The sequence below is a fragment of the Falco peregrinus genome, chromosome 4 (genome assembly GCF_023634155.1).
Source record: "Falco peregrinus isolate bFalPer1 chromosome 4, bFalPer1.pri, whole genome shotgun sequence".
Lineage (NCBI taxonomy): Eukaryota > Metazoa > Chordata > Aves > Falconiformes > Falconidae > Falco > Falco peregrinus.
Genome location: NC_073724.1, coordinates 112329121 through 112351789, shown reverse-complemented (window position 1 = coordinate 112351789; position 22669 = coordinate 112329121). Strand labels below are relative to the sequence as shown.

The window sequence follows — 22669 nt, the reverse complement described above, 5'->3', positions numbered from 1 at the left end:
TGTTCTTCTAGTAAAAGTTGGTTGGGCCAAGACAGTCTCTCTGTTGTGTGACTGTGCATATTGGGATGGCTTCCTGATGTGTGACTGTTTCTCCAGGGCACTAAGATAATACAGGTAAGCAAAGAATCACTGGAAACCATCCAATTTGGAACCTTGTATCAGAAGGAATCTTGCAGAAGGAAGGCTTGCAGAAAACAGAACTGACTGCAGAAGTGTTCCAGGCCACCTTGGAGTCCAAGGCTCGATTCACAGTTTTCAGTAAAAATCTAGCTACAAATTACATGATTTTGTTTTTCAAAGAAGCTGCACTTAATACTATCAAAGATTTTCAAGTATCTTCTGCAGCAGAAACCAAGACAACCGCTTCATCTTTTGAAGTCAACATATGACACTTTATGTCATTATTTAAGCCTCAATTAATAATATTTTTCCAGAGGGCTTGTGATTATTGACAGAAATTCAGTACCAACAGCCTTTAACAGATGAAGAACCACCACCAAACACAGCACATCATCCTTCGTTTGTATGGATTTCCGAAACTACAATGGCTTTCAAGGTTTAAAAGTGTAACAAAATGTGACATCTGGCATGTGAGATCAGAGATTCCCATGTGTTCTCCTGACATTGTGAAGGATGATGGCTTCATTACAGAAAACAGCAGCCCCTCAGACAAGTAAGCCTGCAAAACCCAGCGGGTCCAATTAACTTTATATACTATTTTGCACAAGACTGCAAAGTGTTATGATTCTAATTCAGATATCATTAGGCATCCTCTCCTTTTTTAACAGCTTGAGTTTAATTTCTAATTGATTATTCACTGTTTTTCCTTTAAACTTCAAATGAAATATATACTAGAGCTTGCAGAACCTTCCTTCTACAGAAGTTGCTTCCTTTATCAGTTACTGAAACATCCAACTGTAACAACGTAGATAGCTCAAAAACCTATAGAACCAATTAGGACCAGATCTTCTTCTCATAGAAACATGCCAAATTATAATTATTTTTAAAATTCTAGAAAATGCATTGGTTTTAGAACATCTCAGTTCAATTTACTTCTCCCTGGCTGGGCAAAACAAAATGAAATCACCTGTTCTTCAACTCAGGGGCCCAGAGATGATGGAAGAATTTCCATTTCCATAACACTCTTAGCAAGACAAAATATGTTGAAGGCATGATAAGGGCAAGAAAGTGGAAAAGCAGAGCACGTAACTGCATTTTCATGGATAAGGTTCGTTCTCTAAACCCCGAACTGAGATCCATGTTTTTCTTTGAGACACAGTGCATTTTCAAGGAAAAGAAGATCCCGTTGTAGTAGGAGGGAACACTACAGCAGCAGCAGTTGTACGGCTACCTATGGGGAGCTGGACTTCTAACAGAGGAGTGAGGGGGCTGGTAGAAGAGGAGAAAAGAACGTCACAACTATGAATGAAAATTTTGAAAAAGTTTGGAGACAGAACTTCCACGGAAGGCAATAGAAAACAGACTTGCACAACTGATGGACAGCCTTACAAGCACTGCTCTTCCTCGTTCAGGACATTTAGAAGGCAATCTCTCAAATCAAGTTAGTTTTCCTCAGAATTGAATAAAATCCTATAAATATTGCCCAGCGTATTTATGGAAGAACCCGTATTTCTCACTATCATGTGAGAGAAGCAACAATTTAGATTATTCACTGACTTCATTAAAAAGGTTTGTAAAACTACTATAAGAACTATAATCAAGTACAATTATGTATTCAGACAACTTTATTCTCTGAAAGTATACTTACTTTCTGTACCAAATTCCTGGGTCAATATTCTTAATTAGTGTTGTATTAGTTCTTCTCCATGGCAGCCTTTTTACTGTCATTTTTATAAAATGCTTCCACAATGTATACCTTTGATTAAAGATTACACATGATTTAATTTTACTGTAACAAGAAATCAAATTTTCCACTTGTCTCCTCACAATAACAGTATCTATTTTGTGAAGTGCCTTGCCTCTCTGTAAACTTGTCTCCTGCCTATTTTGCCTCAGCTAATAAAGTAAAATAAAGAGTATTTGTAATGCCTGCGCCACCTACTGCAGCTTGAATTGAAAATTCAGTTGTTACATCAAACAATAAGATGCTGCAGACCAGCAATCACAATCAGGTTGACTGGGTTCACCATGTTTTTCTCCACAACTCATTCACTGCCCATCTCACTGCAAACAGTATTTCTACTTTAGAGCAATCCACTTTCATATTTGACCTTTGGCCTCTTTCATTATTTGCAGGAAGCTTTTTCTTGCCTATACTGCTTACTTTGGTGGTCATCTCAGAGTTGCCATCTAACAGACGGCATGGGTCTTTCTCACAAGCAGTGCTGATACTAGTGAGCCCTCTTCCTCCCTTGGTAAATTGTAGTCACTAAGACAGGACATCCCATGTCCCCACATCAGTGGAAATAGCTGCAGCATCAGTATCTCAGGGTATTATGGGATTCCTGAAGCACCCGAAGCATAACAAAGCATACTGATGCAACTGGATTGCAGATTTCAGATGCTGATTCAAGTTTTTTACACCCCTAATTATTACATATTAACTAGCACTGGAGGGTCCAATGCAGGTCCTTCAGCCAGGGTTTGGGTATTTTCAGTTTAAGTGAAAAGTCTACATGGGAGTTTAGGGCTCAGGAAAACCCGACAGTTAGTACATATAGCAGATGTAGTAGTCTTCCACTCCTGGCAGCTGCTTTGCACTTAGAAATATACTCAGGGGGCCTATTATACCAAAGGTCAAAATACATTTTTTGATAGAGTATGCAGGGGGGGAAAAGAAGACCACTCTAACTAGACATCCACACTGCCAGTAGACTTTCCTGGTCAAGCTTTAATACACCTTAGGGCCGCGGAAAGAAAAATTGGCACCTACTGACAAATCCCAAGGATGACAAGTGCAGAAATTAAAATCCTAGGTAGGTATCTGCAGAGACAAAAGGAGAGGAGAGAAGCAGCTGTAGAGAGTGCTGGAAGATAAAGTTGGCAGCAAATCAATCTGAAGGCAAAGCCAGGCATATCACGATCCCCTCCAAAGGCAGCCCACTCAGGCTCTTTGGACTAGATTAAGTAGAGATGAAGAATTCAAAATGAAGAGAGTAAGATGGAGGGAAAAAAAAAAAAAAAAAAAAAGAAGAAAAAGGACAAATTTCACAACAAATTCTGCAGATGGAATGAATTCCTGCAATAAAATAAAATGTCATCCCTAATATATAGTAAACCTAAGTACAACTATGCTACCGAAAATTTAATAAACCTCCGAGAAACATTTGCCATGCCTCACTCCTGACTCTTTTCTGTCTTAGGGTGTGCTCTGGATCAACAAAACGACATAGTCCAGTCACAAGCCCATCTTTTCTCTGGAAAACTCTCTTTGTAAGGAAATGTCTCTCACAGCTACACTTCCTTTAAGGAAAGACACTCTCCATGAGCCTCACATTCTACACAGGCCAGTGAATGTGCCTACAGGAGTAGGTTTCCTTCAGGGAGGCTTCATAAAGCAAGTAATTGCTGGTCTTGGGGGGTGGGGGCTGTAAAATATCTTTGCTTGGACTTGACCACCAGGAAGTCTAGAAAGAAATTCTCTAAATAGTGCTCTGACACCTGAGGAGGGAGTTCTGCAAGATAATGATAAGGCAACTTCAGATGGCTTCCAGATGTTCAGTGATGGTCAGACAAGTTCATTTCCTTAGTCAGACAGTCTCTTATCTGGAAAGGGATATAGAAAACTGGCAAGGCTGACACGGAAAGGAAGAATACCTGCCGAGCGTTAGAGTGAACCACACACAGTTGCAGTAAAATGGCAGATTAAGGATGAGATCACCCACCCTGGACAAAGAATTCATGATGTCATCATAAGCCTATAGTTGAGTCTGCATAGAGATTCATGGGCAGAAGCTTATCAAGCTACCAGAGAATATACTGCATTACATCGTAGGTGAGCTCAGTGCAGCCCTGACCATCGTGACCTCTTCATTGTTTTTCTCTGAATATGCTCCAACTTCTTATTTTAAGTTCAGTTTTTTGCAGTGAACGGCCAATTATTGTCTGCAGTGTTCAAATTTCTGTCCTGCCAAGGCTCTATATAATGGCATTATTATTCATAAGTGGTACTGTCATTATTACTACCACTCTAGACATACAAAGATGCCTCTGTACAGCCCTCTTAGGTTATTGAAAATAATTTTTCATCCCCCTAATTTTTAAATGGCTTCAAGCTCTTACCTTTCTATATGCCGTAAGAATATCCATGACAACAGGAGGAGTCTTAATTTTAACATTTCTATGAGTTTTAAGAAGCTTAGAGAACAGGTGACCCTGCACAAGACAGATGAGCAAGTGATTTCATGAGAGACAGAGAGAGGGGACTGGTGTTTAAATAACTCAGATATATAATTCCTCTCGTAACCTTTCCTATCCTTACTTTTCACAAACATCCTGAGGCTGACACCCCACTGGGTATGAAACACTGCTGTAGGGCAAGATGACTATAAGGCACTGTAGAGAACAGAGGCTGGACATCACAGCAGAATACATCTGGAACACAGTCAGGGTCTAAGCCAAAGGAGCTTCTCCTGTAGGTCCAATACCAGTTCATTTGACCAGCCCGCCCTGAAGTTGCTCAGTGTCCAAACAGAGAAACCCCACGGTGTGTGACTGGTCTTGTCACTCTAGAGACATCCAGCAAATCTTGCATTGTGAGGTTTCTTGCACAAAACCAGTGTCCTGCAGCTCCACGCCAGCCAAGCTGATCACTGCCACTGTGAAATGCAGCTCACAGGACTGTGCCTCAGGTCTGACCTCGAAATGCCGGTTTTAATCAGTTAAGAGAGGAAAAGAAGTCAGGCCTTTTAATCCCATCTCCCTCATGCTGATCCACTGTCATTTCCAGAATGCTTCTTACACCTTCAGAAATGCTTCTGGTTTTGGTGAGAGCAGGAAGCAACACCTTCTCAGACCTCCCCTCCACAAGACCAGGAACTCTACATTTAATATATCTAATACTCTGATATACACAGAGAAAAGGCTGTTACGGAGTCCTAAGTATGATCCTAACATTTCCCCCACCCCACACACTGTTTCTTCTTTGATGATGATAATTTCTCTTGGTGAGCTCACACTTCTGCCTATTCCAACTCATCTTCCTTTTCTTCCATCCACCTCCTGAAATTTTCCAGATCATTAAGAAATTTCTCTCCATCTACTCTGAAATATAAAATCCTTTCTGGTTCAATATCGTCTGAGGATTTGATTAACCTGGTGTTTACACTGCCTTCCTTGTCATTCATTATTTGACATGTTGAAAAGAACAAGTCCCAAGATGAACTGCTGCATATTTGATACCTCACCCCTTTTAAAACCATCTGCTTAAGAACTGATTGCTGCTTGCCATGGGTCAGCACCGACTTTTTTTGGTTTTAGTATGTATTCTTATTTAGAAAATACTTTGCTAAATTCTCTATAGGTAAAAAAATAATTACCTGATTCCAGGACAAAACAAATGGTAAAAGTGCCACTGAATTCCATGATAGCAGGATTTAGTTCCGCAGGACTGAAAGGTATATTATTAAGCAGATATTCACTATATATACATATATATATATATATATATATATACCAAGTCTACTTTTTACAATTTATCCTGCTGTGGTACCTATATTTGCAATAAAATACACCAGGACACAGGCAGCACACTATGGATGAAATCCCAGTGCTCAAGGTTCTGTGTATCTAGCAAACCTCATGTTTTTTAAGAACTCACTCTGTATCCATCAGCTGTGATCAGTGGTTTAGGTGTTCCACATACCATTTACTTTCTTTCTGCTTAAGAGTTCCCTTAACAATTGTAATTTAAACAAACTGTAAAGTAAAACTTGGACTGACAGGTGAATACTTCCTAATTGTTCCTTTATGAGATTCTGAAAACTGCATTTACTTTTTCCCTAATGGTTGCATTCATTAACAATTTGCTGAACTACCACCACATGTTGCTACTGTCATTACTGCTGCACCTATTGCGGATGTGCTCAACCCCTAATCAAAAGATACTTTCCCCCTTGGGTTTGGAACTTTCTAAGGAGCGCAAAGAGGAAGGATGAATGCAGCAGCCTGGGTGCTGTGCTGGGATCCAACCTGCTCTTTGTCATACTTTCCTCAGGAAAACTCTGGCAAGTCAGTTTGACACCATGTGACAGCATCTACCTTTAGACAAGAATATTTATATTTCTTAGAGAAGAGCACTGCAGCAATGACTTTATGAAAAGCCCATGAGGCCCATAGATACATATATAACAGTGGTCACAAACCCCATCAATATATGGATCACAGTACTTAATAAGCAAATAAAAGGAAAGGAAGGACAACATTACACAAAGGAGTGTTTCTAAGAGATCCATTGTTTTACCGTTTCCATCTGTCCAACTGACATCTTTTATCTGGAGACCTGACTGATACACAGTTTAAGAAAGGGCAACCGATAGCTTCATATCTCATTGGAGAAGTCTTGCCAAGACAAACAAGTGAAAGAAAAGGTAAAGATGACTGTGGATAAAGGCACCAGCCCTGTTATTTCCTTGTTAATTTGATTTCATCAGTTTAGTTAAACTCACCACCAGTGACCCCAATGATAATAAAACTATACATGATATAGAAGCACTTTTGATATACTTTTTTCTGTGAACAAGTTTTACGGTTCCCTTGAACTTTCACGGTCCAAGGGATCTTTAGTGCAGAGAAAAACAGACCCCAGACTCAGCAAAATCAAGACACCCCTTTTGTTTTTTAATAGATGTTAAATATTTCAGTTATGAATCTTCCCCTTGGACATCGTAAGAAGGATGGAACAAGGGAACAAGCCAAATTTAATGGGCCCTTAATTGCCAAAACATTTCCACACAGTGCAGATGCTATCCACCGGTGCCAAAATCTGAGTGCAGGGCCACATAACTAAACAAGTCAGTCCAGTGAGGGGGGTTCATCTGACCATGTATCCCTGCCATAGCCAATGCAGAGAGAAATGGATTTCTTAAGCTCCAGGGATGCTCTTTAGAGTTGCTTACAGCCAACCTGTCCTATTTTGCTATTTTGACTTGAGCGCGCCAGGGCAAATTTTGATAACCACCGTTTGCACCAATCCCTGAAAGCGGATTCCTTACTTGTACTGCGAATCTACACCAAGAAAAGTTAACCGTCACCCACTACTCAACTAGTTACTGCCATCTAATAACGTGAAGGCAAAATGCATATAGACACACACACATAATTGCATTCAAACAGCAAAGTGCTGCTGCAGATGGGACAGCAAAAGCTAGGAAAGCTCCCCATCACAGAAATGCTGCTTGTGCTGACTCTGAAAGAGGGAAGCAGGGGCTGAGCCAGAGGGGACAGCTCTTCTGCTGCACTTAGAGCTTGGAATTAGATTCTCAGGTGCATAGTAATGGCACCACGGGTGAAAGAAGCCTTGGAGACGCTGAACTCACAGCCTGTTTTCTCCTGGGGACACAGCAACCCACACATAAATTGGCAAGAAATTCCTTACACCCTCCTCCCCAACACAAGACAGAAGGAACTCAAGTTGCCCACCAATGCCAGCATCACTTGCCTGTCAGAAAAGCAGTGCCCAGAGGCTCTCATTACAATCACAGCAGCCCTGTGCAGCTGAACAAACTCATTATATTTTGCTCTGCTGACCTCATAAGATAATCCTGTTTTATTGAATTAAGGTATCTTTCTCCATGTAACGTGCAGACTGTGCACAAAACAGAAAGCTCCATCTGTCTTTTCTTCCTTCCAGCTCTTTTTCCTTCCCTCCCTCCCTTCCTCCCACTCAGACCACACAATATTCAACATCACTGCTCCCTTCCAAGCCATTCAGAACCCAAACTTATCTTAAGAGTTGGTTTTGGCTTTTTTCTTCTTTTCCTTCAGTTCACCAAGTTTGACATCTGTGAGCTGAAGCAAAATTTCACGTCATCTCCCTGAAACAAAACAGGGCTGACAGAGAGGCTGGCACACAATGATTGTCCTTCACAAAAAGTCTGCTCTTTCTGGATGGAAATCAGCATAGCATTTCACTTGGACATAACTGAAATATGTAACCAGTGACTTTTACACTCTTCAGATCAGCTGTGATCCTTCAGGACAGCAGCCCCTGCCTTTCCCACTCCCAAACACTGGCATAGCCACCGAATTGCCTACCGCATCACCCTAAATAGTGAATTGCGGTGCTTTCTAGTCCTTCTTGCAGCTTATACTAAAAAGTTATGGGAAGCCCGAGTCCAGTTCACAACTCTGCTACATTTTATCATATACCAGCTTGAACAAAGTGCCAGTTCCCTAGATTTGAGCAAAGTGAGTGGGATCTCCCCAACACACTTCAAACTTACTGATGGAGCAATTAGCCAAAATCCTAGAACTGCTTCCCTTGAAAACTGCAGTAGCAGGAGATACTCTTGGTGTATTATTAAGATCACAGCGTTTCATCTTCACAGTGCCCAAATGCCCAGAACATCAGGTTTGTGACTCCTTCACAAGATAACATTACAGCTACATGATTTGCCTCATCCAAGTTGAAAATACATCTGGGGATGAAGCACAAGAAAATGTATGGCCCAATTCTGCCACCATTTCTTTGGTCTCTGGTAATAATAGTAACAAAGGATGGAGAAATTGTCACCAACCACTTCCATTGCTCTATTTTCCCTAACATAAAAAAATATAGCACAAAAACCAAATAGCTTTCAAAGTCTTTTGAGAGGGGATGCAAATACCTTTGTTTTGGAGAGAACACTGGAAATAAATGCCCACATTTCAAATATTGTTTAGGAAGCTTCAGCTATCTGTGCAAAAAAGGATAATTTAATCTATTTTAAGATCTTCAGAATTGGTTTAGCAGAGGGAAATCAATATAATAAAGAAATTCAGTCTCTTATGGTGAATTGTCTAAAACAGGAAGTAATTATATCTCAAACGTCAGTATTAGAACCCACCAACAATAATGCATCTAAAATACTATTTAAAGTCTTAAAGACATGGTATACAGTGAAGAGAAATACAAAGCCATAATATCCTTAGAAAACATCATGCGGAGGAAAGCAAAAGCCTGGTCTTCAGAAGTGCTCAGGTATTTGGCTTTCGTTAAGATTTGTTTCAGTACTTTTTTGAAAAGAGAGAACATCGACACTGACAACTCTAAAGGCTGTAGTATAGTTTACCATTTCCATACTGGTCCAGTGGATTTGAAGTAGGAAGACTGACCCTGCTCCCACGTGGATTTTTGGAGTGTGCAGCAACTTTGCCTTATACAAGCTCCCAGATGAATGAGGAAAGTTCCTTGCAGTTTGGTTTTAAACGAGCTTCACCCGTACACAAACTTAATTTAAACCTCATATTACAAAGATACCTTGACAGCAATGGAAAATTAAGTCATAAAGCAAAATGTTACATGAAAGCTATTAGGCAAATTATTTTAGTATCTTTTCTTTCTGGTCAGTGCCTATAACACAGCTTCTCTCATTGCTTTCAGGGGAGGAAAAAACATCACTATATTCATGGTACCAAAGAAAAGCATTGCTATCCACCTCACTCAACACATGTAATGCCTCATCTTAGATGCAGATGCTTAGACTGGTAATTTTTTTGCCACATCTGTAATCCACAAATTCTTCTACTAAAAAACAACAACCAGGAATTCTTGACTATCATCCAATTTATTTTCACCATCCAGCAACTCAGTACATATCTTCTATTCAAACAGCTTTTGTGTTAGGACTTACCTGCTTTAGTCTCCAATTCTGCTCATGAGCAGCCTTAGCTAGCTGATTAGGCAACACTCGGAAAGAATTTGGCAGTTAATATCATGGGCTGTTGCTGTTCTGCAGCTGCTAACAATGTGTTCCAGCTGCTGGCTGTCTGGCCGTTCAAGCGCATTTGTGATTCTTACAAACCACTTGACGTGGTCGTGGAGGAACTTTCCTTGGGGCTAGGACTGGCCTACTAGGCACAATCTCCCAACAGCCAACTCCCGTCCCCATGACTGAGGATAATTAACATCTGGAATAACATATTATAGGATGAGATGGATTGTCTACCACTGCCAGTTTTTAAGACTTGATAGATGGTTCCGAGCTGAGCTCTAGCCTAGATCCTGAGACATCTTCCTCCACGAAATAGGGTTGACGTACATGTTTACTTGGGGATGCTCAATTCAGGGTGGTCCAGCTGGCAGCCCACAGCCCAGATCTCCTATCCATTTCTCAGAAGAGGCAGGGGACGGCTGTTAGATCAACATCGGCCTCTTGCTGCCCCTGAGTATTACCAAGAGCTTAAAGCCCAACTTGTTGTGTGAAAAATAGCATCTCCCTCATGCATACAGAAGAGCCTGGCACTCCACCAGTGTCACCCACCAAAAGGTTGCCAAAAATCTAGGCTCATTCTCTGATGAGAACAAGCCATCCTTGCCCATCTAATGCAAAACTAGAACATCATAACTGTCTCTTTTGGCCTGAAGACTTGTCCTTCTCTCTGCAATTATACGCTCTCTATATATATAGTCTATGCTCTGCTGCCCCAGGGCCAGCAGCAGTGTATGCTGGTTTCTGCAGCATTAAACAGCATTAAGAGGGACTTGGGACACAGCTGAGACAGTTACCGAACAGTTTACCTGCTTCTTCTAACCTTGTCTGAGGAAGAGCCAGAACAATGAGTGTTGCTAGATCTCTGCCCTCCTTAGAGACCAAAAAATAGAGTTTTTGCTTATGTCTTATATTAAATATAAAGAATAACATGGTAGGCAACTCCTTTTCTCCTCTCTGGTTATTTCATGTGTTTAGGGGCATAATATTGTTCATTCCCTCCTTTATTAGAGCTGGAATTTCTTTTCTCCCTTTTTCACCATGACTCATAAAACTAACAAAAGATGCTGCCTCCTTTAATGGGTCCTAGGAGTGTACAGGAGTGAATAACACGTATAGAAGTGAATGAATGATGCTCTTCCCTTTATCCATAGAGTTAAGGAGGAAGTCACTACTGTCAACAACCACAACCCTTTAGCACTTCTTTTTCTTCTTCAAGAGCCTTGCTGCTTGGATTTCTGTAAAACTGTGATAATTGTGAAACTATTTTTAAACTAGTAGAAGACATTATTTTTAAAACTATGGTAAAACTCAATGTAAGGGCAGAAGGGGTCATTGTAACTCTCTATTGCATAATGAATCAAAGAACTTCACTAATAATTTCTGCATCAAACTATGCCAACATCTGTTTGAGCTGTTTAAAAAAAAAACAACCTTCAAGACATCTGGTGGCAGATAACTCCCCAGTCTCACACTGCTGCTCAGTAGTAGGCAAGTACACAGCAATTAAATCAACAGGCTTTACCACGCTCACGCTCCCAAACAGCAGAATGAAAACTGTCTGTAACGTTTTGTCTTATACCATTCACTTTGAACAAAGCAATGATTTAATCTCCCAAATATTTTGCAAGGTTTAGGCATCTTTTCAGTCAACTCTTTCCCCTTCTCAATTGGGAGTATTGCAATGCTCTGCATAAAACAACAGTTCATGACTGCTAACGAGCCACAACTATGCTACGATAAACAGAGCTATGTTAAACTTGCATTCTAGATTGTTTGGTACTTAAAAAAGCATATATATGCACACAGAGCTTCAGTTTTGCATGTATGCTGCTGCACAAATCTCTCAGAGGAAACACATTTTCCCCCACATCTCTCTCCATCTGAAAGATTTGTCCTTGTTTCTTCAAAGCTTCTCAGATTTCAGGTCTAAGCCCTGTTGAAGTTAGCAGCAAAGTTCCCCTTGACTTTAAGGGGGCTGGTTTGCTCTGTGTTGTCAGCACTTGAACTCGAGGCCTTTGGAGAGGGAACAAAAGTGTCTTTATTTTGCACTAGAAGTTACTGGGGCATTGTACTGATACTCTAAACAAGTCCAGCCTCTGTCTCAAGGAATTTATGACCCATATTTGAGTTTAATGTGCAGTCCTAAATATTTCAAGATATTGACTTGGTCTTGTTTGATATTACGTGGATGTGTCTACACAAGTCTTTGTAGGATCTGAGCCCAAACACATACTGCACAGTATGAATTACTGTCCTCTTTCTTCCCATTTTCATTATGGTTTCAACACAATCTAGATTAAGTTCTTGCATTTTTAGTGACACACTTACTCCTATAACATGGTAGTTATTTTTAAAAAAACAGCTAGAAGCCTTTACCCCATCGTCACTGTTGGTTTTACCATTTGGTAAAAATCCCGAATGACAGGAAAATGCCCTTTACTTATAGTGGAGGTTTTACTGACATGGAGGTCAACCCTGCACTGGTCTGCAAAAGTCTAAAGTCTACAGGATAATGTCCTGCAAGTCACATAAAAAAAAAAAAAAAGAGAGAGAAAGACAAAATCCCAAACCACTAAAACATCCTATAAACATTCTTCTCTATAAGCACCCTGAGTTTCTTTTAAATGTCATTACAAATTCCTTAAATCTCTTTTTTTAATCAAGTAATAAAAATTCTCTGAGACTCAGGTTTTCTGAGAGCTCAGTGCTGCTGGTGAGATAGTTAGCTTCTAGCCTGCATTTTGAAATAAATCTTGGAGCGCTTCAAAAACAGTAATTTTCATGCTTAATGTACAATGCTACACAAACCATTTAAAGTGCTTGTGTGGGCACTTCTGAAAGGCTCCTTCACTTGGCACTTTCCCGTCTGATTGCAGCAATATGGGCAGGCCACGAGTTTTTGCAGTGGAAAACAGGATAGATGTTATTTTAGATGAAAGCACCAATTGCACACAACTGAAAGGACTGTGGAAGACCTGATTTCTATTTCTGGCCTCATCCCCAGGAGAACTGTTCCTGAATGACACTGGTAACTCACATCAGAGTCCCATGCCTCAGTTTCTGCTCTGTAACAGAGAACATCTTTTGTAAAGCACTCCACAGAAAGCCTTTTATAGAAAATCACTCCATGAAAATTCTCCACCTCTTTTTGAAATTAAAAATCTCTGCCTTTACAATGAAGACTCAGTGATGAACGTGTAGGTCATGATTTTCCCCTTGCTGAACACCAAGGAAGATGTTGCTTTTGTTTCTAATGCAAACTGAATTGGATTTCTAGGCCATGATCCTGCTAGCTGCTCTCATACATGCTGAAATCTGGGATTCAGGGGGAATCTGAGTGGATGCACTGTCCGAGCATCATCACTTTCAGAATCCCAAACTCTCTACTTACTTTTCTTAGACACAGATCATTTCCCTCTAAAAAGAAAAATGTTCTCAAGACAGTTACAAATAAGATGCAAGGTTTATTCCTGGGGTATTATTTATGAAATAATATCGGTTTCTTGGCTCAGATCTCATGCTGTAGTAAATTGGCATGTATCCATTACAGATCCATTACCATTAAAATGAATAGCAATTGGGAACCAGATGGCACAATGGTTTAGGGCACTAACTTTCTGCCGCCTATTTGTCTAGACTACTCCATGATGAGAATTGAATAACACCATTTGGCTTTCTCTGAACTGACACTTTCACCAGCTTTTCAAAGATGACCTTCACAAATACACATTTGAAGATACATATATATATAAAAATCAAGATCCTGTATTTTCTGGGGGTTTGTGACCATGAAAATAACCAGAATTTTTGTGCATACACAAAAAATCTACTATAATTTACTAAGAATATATGCCAAAGAAAGGGTTCTAAGTTTATGACTGATAGTATTTGGAATACTCTGTCATTTCATTGTATCTGCTAGGTTCTAAGTTATTTTTTTTTCTCTGAAGTTCAATACTTTGTCACTCCATTTAAATAATAAGACAGTGCTCAATTTACATTGTCTCCCTATTTGAGTACAAACAAGTGCTGTTATTTCTCTATGTGCACATTATGGAAACAGTTAACAAAATACTTTCTGAATTCCTGTCCATGTTTAAAAAAACAAAAAGGCAAATAACATTGGAAAGGTTTTAAAAAGAAACCCCCAAAACATTAGATAGAGACCTTTTAAGTAAACCTTACCATGCAAGAAAGTTTTATTTATTTAATTTGTCCAAGAGAAGGGTAAGCTTTTAAAGGACCTCCATACTCTTCTACGCAGGTGTCATTTCAGATGGTACAGGACTTTACTGTTTAGCAGAAAATGGTACAATGAGATGGCAGAGACTGGAAACTGAAGATAAAGAAATTAATGTAATATATGTGAAGTAGTTGACAATTGAAACATGCTGATCTAAAGGCTTGTGAATTTTCCAGTTTGTAACATCTCAATTTAAAGACTGGATGTCTTTCTAAATTTGTGCTCCAGCTGAACCAGAAGCTTGCTGCAGGGATTATCAGGTAATGCTCTATGGCTTATGTTAAGAAGGGACTCAAATTAGCTGGAACGTAACAGCTCCTTCTGTTCTTAAAATCTGTGTATCATCCAAGAACTTTTTCACCAAAGCCACAGCAGATAAGAATGAAGATGAAGTGGGGTGAGGGGTGGGGGGAAGCAGCAAATAATCCCCCTAAATAACCCACATACCTATTTGAGGATTTCAGCAATGTTGACAGTTGAACTGTCAAATCACTTGTACACAGAAAAATTTGCTAAAAAGCTCTAAAGTCAGTACTGTTTCTGATGTCTCCCTCTCAAGCACTGTTTCGTGCAGTGTCAGCCTTTCTCCTGCCTTTTTCACCCACCAACCTCATTCCTCACTATCACATGTCTTTTATCATTTCCCTTATCAATCTGTTCCTTTTCTTTTTTTCTTTTTCACATTATCAGGCCCAGCTACAAGAGACCCTCCTCTCTGGTGTTCCAAGGCAGTTGCGCATCCTTCCCTTGCGCACGCAGCATGGGCAGTCACGAGTTGTGAGTGGAGTCAGCGGGAAAAGACCAAAAGACCCTGGGGGGATGGTGCGACCTAGACCCCCACTGCTAGCACCAACCACCCTGTCACAAGCTGGACCCTACAGTCCAATTAATAAGCATAACAGTGTCTTCGTCAGAAGCAATCCCCTGTGTCAGCACTTTAGCAGTTCTTGCATTTTATAAGCGAATCTGTGTGATAAAACAGTAGGAATGCCGTCAGCAAAGTGGGCAACCAAGGAAAGCATGAGCTTGATATCAATGTGAGAAAAGCTCCTGCAGAAATATGCTGACAGTGAAACTCTGAAAAGTTTTTTATGAGGCATGAGAGCCCTAACGCTCATTGCCAAAGTAATGAGTCCGGATAAGACTCACTGCAACAAGTTTAGGTTGTTGACAGGCCTGATCGTGTTGGTGCAACTCACCTCGGTGACTTCAGCACACTCATGGAGTGAAAGAGAGAAGGAACAAGCTGCAAGAATGTCTGTGATCTGGTTCGCGTGCAAAGGCTCTTCCCAGGCGGGTACGCTCGGAGGCAGCTACGCACCCCAACCCACTTGGCTGCCCACAGCTGCAGATTTATTCTTAGTTTCAGGAATGTGAATCCTCATGGACACAGCAATGACTTCATGCCAGCTAGGAGACAGATTTTCTCCTCAAAACATTTCTCTCTGTGGGTGGGTGGGTTTCCTGATGAGGTGGATGAGGGGCGGTCTAGTGACATCTGATTTCTGAACCATGCCCTTCATCCTGGGACAGTCACTTGAGGTACCAAAAAGACTTGCCTGGATTCGACTGGTCTTGCGAGCTCAGTAACTTGTAACTACGTGCAGTGCAGGATGTTTCATTAAGAAACTCTACCGTAGGCATTTATGGAAGAACATCATTCCATACTCCTTCCCCAGTAACTACAATTTCTTCAACACATGGTTACATTGTCATGTGAGTGAAGCGAAGATAAAAGCCAAGCTCCTTCTGCTCTGCAACCTTGTAAAGAACAGTGAGAGGGCGCATACTGAAGGCTGGGCTGCCTGGACGGATGCTGTACCGATGTGCTGGCGTAGGACCGCGTGTCAGCCCACAGGCCACGACGCAAACCAGTGCGCGTGATGCCACACGACTTGTGGACACACAGTGGCAAGTTAAGGAAGACAAGGTGTTGTGCTGTGTGCCTTTACGATCCTTAATCTTTGTAATCTCAAACCTTTCTATCACCTCCACATGCCAGAGTATGTATTTGCTCCCTGGTTAAGCCAAGACCAGCAGAATAAACTCAGGCAAACACAAGGACCATAAAAAGATCCTGCATTTCTCCCTTCATCAACGAGGAGTGCAAAGCGTGTTTCTTTGATGCATTTGTCCAAACAAATCCAGAACGATGTGCACGCATATTCTAGAAAAGTTCTTCCAGCTATTTCAACGCACAGGCATCTCTGAGAAATCGTACCCAAAATTATCTGGGAAAGAGTTCAGGTCTTAACATAATAAATGTACAAGAACATAATTCAGGCCAGAACATCAAGCTTTCAATTTCTTTCAAAAATTGATGGATTACAGCTTGCTCATTTAGCCTTCAATATTTATTACTATCACTCTGAGTATCCCAAGAGATGCTAACATCTTCCTATCCAATCTCCTTACTTTGGACATAAGTGTCTTAAATATGTGAAAACTTTTGCCCTTTCTACCTAAACACTGCTTAGTCAAGCTATCCAGCTAAGCCATTACTAACATTTCTCTTCTATTTATAGCCTTCCATATTCTTAGGATTTCCTTCAATGTTACAAACTCCAGCTTGTGCCCCATGTCTCATTAAAATGACCTTACTGCCTAGATTCTTATGTAGTACACCAGCCATTGCTCAGCTGAAGTCAATGAAGGGACACTGATTTATGAGATCTGTCTTTTCATTACCTTCATTTCTGTTAACTGACCTTTCAAGGAAAACAAGCAGAGGGAAGGGAAAAAACCTGACATGGGAATAAGATAAAATATATTATGAACAGGTTTTCTACCTTCCTGAACCCAAATACTTCAGCTGAAAGACAACCCCTAGGGAAATTAGCACATGCCAATAGTCTTCAACCAGTTTCTAAATCAACTGAAATGAAGGATAAATTTCTGTAACAAGCAAGCAAACTTGCACCAATTAATGATGCTATAAACCGAAATCTAATGGATTTAAGAACACACGCAAACCTCTCTTTCAGCTGGATGCTGAAGTTTGGCTGATTTTGTCTATTAGAGGAATCAGTCGAATCTTGCCAAGTAATGTGGCTGAAAACACGTATTGTTTTGTGATGCAAGGCCAGTATAACTTCAAATAGCAATAAAGCTCCATACTATAAGGTATTTGTTGTATGATCTTCAAAGAGCTGAAGCATCCATCGAACGGAAGACAAGAGGCACTCATTCACCCATGAATCTGACAATCTGTAATATTGCTAGTAGACTGTACTTGCCAAGAATGCTAGCAATAATTTAACTGTAAGGAAATGGAAAGTCAGGCACCTTAGGAATGACTTACATAGAAATAAGAATAATGTTCTCTGAGGAAGGATGATAAACTAGATTCTCAGCCTAGTCTGACAGTGTCCATACCATAAGTGAAAACATCTAAGCCAAGTAAAGCATTCTACTGCCATGGAAAAATAATTGTTCCACTGCTCCAAAGGGTGAGGAGAAAGTCCTAATTTGTGGTAGTCCTAGTGAAACAAACAGACCAGTCCACCTATGTAAGGTGCCTCCCATAGTTTCATATATTGTACCTCCATAGTATTCCAGAAAAACAGTGGCAATGGATAATGCAAACAGTAAATTCAGATGGATAAAAACCCGTCTTCCTTGAAGTCAGTGCAAAATTTCACCATTTTCAGAATCAGGATTTCACCCTTGAGTGCTTTTATTTTCAAGTATTCACAGTGAAGAGGTGACTGTTTTTCTGCACTTAGCCCCTCTGTTTGTTGCCTGCTCTTAAAAAAATTCAGATTATCAAATTTTAAGACCTGTATTTAACATTTAGCTACACTGGCTTCTTATTTCAGGAACCCATTAACAAAATTAACTAAAATAATTAACTTTGCTTATTCCATCATTACTGCTGGCTTGGCTCCTGACATTCTTTCTTCCTTCTCCTCCCTCTGTCCATCCTGCACTAGCCTTCGTTCATTGCTCAGTCTGGTCATGGTTAATGCAAGGACTATTTCTTCTTCTTTCCCCTTCACTGCCTCTTTTCAAGACGCATGACTGTTTCTTTTAACCCATGTAGTAACAAGGAGCATTTATTGTTTCGTTCAGGTATGTCACTCAGGAGAAGAGGTTCTGTCCAGAATACTCAATACATGCAAGACCTCCTAAACACACAACAAACTCCTTTGATTTGCCTGCACATGTATCCCTAAATAGGGCAGAAAAAATGTTTTATAGTGCTTACAGGCTTCCAGAGGGGAGCCCGTTAAAATCCAAGGGAATCTGTCACCATAAATGATGGAATCCCACAAGACAAGAGTGTGGATTAGCCTGACAAAACATCTGCCTATGTCAACACAGCAACAAGTGAAACAAAGCTCCACCAGACACTAATCCAGGCAACTAAATGTCTGCACTCCACCACCACCTCCCCACTGACAGCTGGGCAAGCTTGCAAAGCACGTCTGCTTCTCCCTGACTCCGCTGAAAGACTGCAAAGCTCAGTGCAAGTGTGGCTCCCTGACAGCTCTGTCTTAGGACTTCACACCAAAAGCATGTACAGTGCTATAAATGCTTCACTTTCCCTTGCTGCAAATAGATAAAGATTTTATTTCTCCCAAGAGGACAATCTTACTTACTTGGGATAGCGCCTCTGCTGAAAGATGGGCAGAATCTCTGTATCTTGATTTGAATGTAGAAGCAGTAAATCCCGAAATCTTTCTGTCAGGACAAAGAAAAAAAAAAAAGGGGAAAAAACAAACAAACAAACCCAGACTGTGACTCTGCATTATAAGTTCAGGCCACAAGTAAGCAAGCAGTAATATCAGTCAATTCTCTTCTCCAGCAATATTTACCAGAGGGCAAAGCTAAGTATATAGGGAATAAAATTTATATATTCATACAAAACTGCTGCTAAGGCTAGAAATCACTCTTTCCTGCAAACTCTTTTAATAATATTTTAAAATGTAATTTCTTTCATTCAATATTGAATTCTAGTAGTGCTTGTAAGTTTCTGAGGTCTGCATTACAGGCCTTCTGGGTATCATACACAGACAGCCGTAAACAGTCCCTGCCTTGAAGAGCTTAGTCTAAATAGAAAGAAGACACTAACAATTCACCAGCCACTCAAGGATCACAGTATTCTAAACAAACATAGATTAATTAATTAATCTAAACTAGAAAACAGTATGAGTCCTTGGGTAACTAGTTCACTGGTATTTTCAAGGATGGTTTGAAGACCGAATCGCTTTTTGTTCACTAGTATATATTTAAAAAAACCTGCACTATAGGACCAGCTGCTGTAGGTAAGTTTTTTGTAATTTAGCTTCACCAACCACCAAGTGAAGGGGTGGCTGTGGTGTGTGTAGCTGCCTTTCCCTGATGCCTTTTTCTAGAGGTGGTTAGATGCAATATGTAAGCGGGATCTACAGAAGCTTCTATCAGTGTCAATTTCTCCATTTCTGGAAGATGGGAATCTCCTCAAAATTCACTTGATACCCTGATTCAAGGATAGAAGCAAATTTCCCACCCAGGTCAAATCCCCTTAGCACACCCTGTAGCTCTCCATGGTATGGGACCTGCTCCGTTTCCTTCTTTCCTTCCATCACCTGCAACTTTTATTTAACCAGCCCTCCAGTTTCACAGAAACCTAGGGTACTGGTGATGCCCTCCCACCTTTGCATCTTCTGCTCTTCCTCCAATACCTTTTAACTGTGGCTTGAAGTTCTCAGCTACATGTTTTATTCTTCAGCTGCTAAACCATAGTTTGTAGCCTGTGTTGTGTGTAGTAGCTGTACTACGGGTTTCTCTAAACTAGCTACTTCTTCCATATGTTTTTATGCTGGGAACTGGACATGAGGATCTGTAATCCTTCCTCCCCTTAGATCCCTATGTATCTCAAAAAAAATCCTCTAACCCCAGGTTTACAGATAAGGAAATCAAGGGAAAGAAAATCATTGGAGAAAAAATATGAATCTCCCAGCTCCAGAAAGGAACCATAGCAGCTTTCTTAGTTCCTACAGGTTAGTACATGATGGCTTTCTTAATGTTCAGTTTTATGTACTATTATGTCGTCGTAACTAAACTTCCATTAATTTGGACACTGTTCTGCTATGGAGCCTCTGAAGTGGAAACAAAACCCCAAACCCACACTTCATAAAGTTATAATATGGAGGAAGAAAGCATAATAAATTCAGAAGAATAACCCTCTTGTTAAGGACTCCGTTTTAAAGCTCAGTTATCTCAGATGGTCTGATCTAGTCTTTCCTCCACTGATTAAGATGTATTTGCAAACACCTTGGAGAAGATAGCAGGATCTACCAAAGAAACAAGGGCCAATACTTAGTGTCTTCGTTCCTTTATTTCTACAGCTCTTCAGATTCAATTTTGAAAGAATAATTTGTACCTCCAAGATTCTTACTGCATCTTCACCATGCAACTTGGCTTTCCCTGTACCTAACTAGGTCACAGGCTGGATGCAGCCAACAACAATAAATGCAATGCTGTAAAAATGGAAGTGAAACTCAGTGAGCACCTTTTGGGAAGGAACAGCCTGCTCATCGTCTTGTCAAAAAGCTTGTCATTACAGCTACTTCTCTACCTCTTTAGTTTTCAGGAAGATGCAATGATTTTTTTTTTTTCTCAGACCTCCAGTACACAGCAGTACACTGTAGGCGGGCATGCCCTGTCATCCTTAGAGATGATACGCTATGATTTTCAAAAGCCACTGGACAAGTACTGAGAGGCTTCAGGAAGTTTGCACCGGTGCAAAATACCCAACTGTGTATGTTTCAAAGAAAGCACATTAATTTCCACTCCTACCTCAGGAATCTCCCAAGGCAACTCAAGCTGCTGGTGCATTTCTGGGAACCCTTTACAGAAAGGCTCTGTAAGAACAACAGCCTTCATGCATGCATGGTGGAGGAATGAGAGGAAGTTTTCAATGGCAAACACTAATGATAACACTTCCTTCCACGATCTAAGGGTTCTGACCTCCAGAACATGATGCAAGTCACCACGACTAAGGATCTGTCTTTGGAGTGGTCTGATTTACCTAAGTTTGAGGGCCTACAACGAGGTTCAACGGCAATGCAAAGCATGGGGAGACATGCTCTTCTTCAGTTCAATACGGCACAACACCACATAATTACACGTGAGTGAGTGAGGCTGGTTTGGCGGATCTTGCAAAGGGCCTGTGACTCTCTGGGAGAGATAAAACACATCTCGGTGAGGGTGCAGACATGTCCTGCTCCATTGTTCTGCCCAAGATGGATGGCAGGGTGCCATATTCCGTCTGTATCACCTACTCCATGACTCTTTTTCTTGTACTGCTGCCCTTTCCCATTGATCTAGGCCACTTGACTGCACTCCAGGACTCAATTCAACAATCTTGAAAATATTTTGAATAGGAATGTGACAGAGCTGGCCAGTACTGGAGTGAAAGCATCCAAGTTATGGCATCTGAAATTGGCGTAAACAGCTTCCCTACTGGATCTTGTTTTAGTTAAAAGTCAACTTTTATTTTTCTCCCCTATGCTATGGCAAATTTTCCAGGCAGATGTATTTTCTTTTTACCATATGACTTCACTCATTTTTCCATGGCAACACTTACACTATATGGTAGCGTTCCATGTAATCTCAAATGCATCCTACAACTTCCTCCAGCACATGTAGCCTCCTTGTCCTGTAAAATTCTCTTAAGAGAAATGGCACACTGAACAGAAGCCTTTAGGATTAATTTGTCCCATAGGACCATTATGTACATGTTTCACCCTTCAGTTCTATGATATTCTCATATTAAATATATGAGTGCACAGTACAAAAGTCACGCTGGTGCAAATGGCACTATTGCCTTTAAGGACTGTCCAGCAAAGTGATGAGAAAGGTGATGAGAGCTTTGGCAGCTACTGACGGAACACAGGTGCTTTTGGTGTTTTCACAGAAGTATCAGAAGCCTAACACTTGACGAGAGAATGTTTTTCAATTTGCAAGAAAAAAATCCCAATGATACCTTCCAAGAGTGGAAATTGTTCAAAAAACTAAGATTCTTTTCTAATCCATGTTACAACAATATTGAAGACTTGGGAACTGATGAAACTAACAACTAGAGCATTTTTACATTATTTTGATTTGCAATCACTAGTTGATCAAAAGAACCAAACCAAGTCACACACAATCTTATTACCTGGCTCACTTAGAGAGACATCTCCCAAAATTGAGTCTTTTCCATCACTTCCTACAGTTTAGTACCTGAAGTGTGATGCTTTTGTCTAGGTGTTGGTCTGGTTTGTTACCAAAACATGAATAACGTTTACTTAACCAAGTTTTAAGAGGCTTACTTCTGAAAATCTGCAATTATCTTCTCTATCCCTCATTCTATCCAATTTGCAATTTACATTAGTTTAAGTCTGTACTGGCTAGTCTCCTAATGATTCTTACAATGTTCTGAGATCCATTATGCCATTGATTTTTTTGTCACTCTGCTGAGTGTGACACTGCAGACATGTCTCACTGACTCTCCCATAAGTCTACCACAGGACAAAATTCTCAGTGCACAGTCACGTTCTTATGCTCAGATTTATCTTTTCAGCAT

At 40.5% G+C, this 22669-nt stretch overlaps 1 protein-coding gene across 2 annotated transcripts in view; it reads right to left on the bottom strand.

The window, feature by feature from the left end:
- NOX4 (NADPH oxidase 4) overlaps positions 1 to 22669 on the bottom strand; it is a 117543-nt gene that overhangs the window by 29166 nt on the left and 65708 nt on the right. For both annotated transcript variants that reach the window (XM_055802706.1, XM_055802707.1), the window contains exon 13: positions 18717 to 18798. In XM_055802706.1, coding sequence (XP_055658681.1) covers positions 18717 to 18798 — 82 coding nt within the window. The remainder of the gene's footprint in view (positions 1 to 18716; positions 18799 to 22669) is intronic.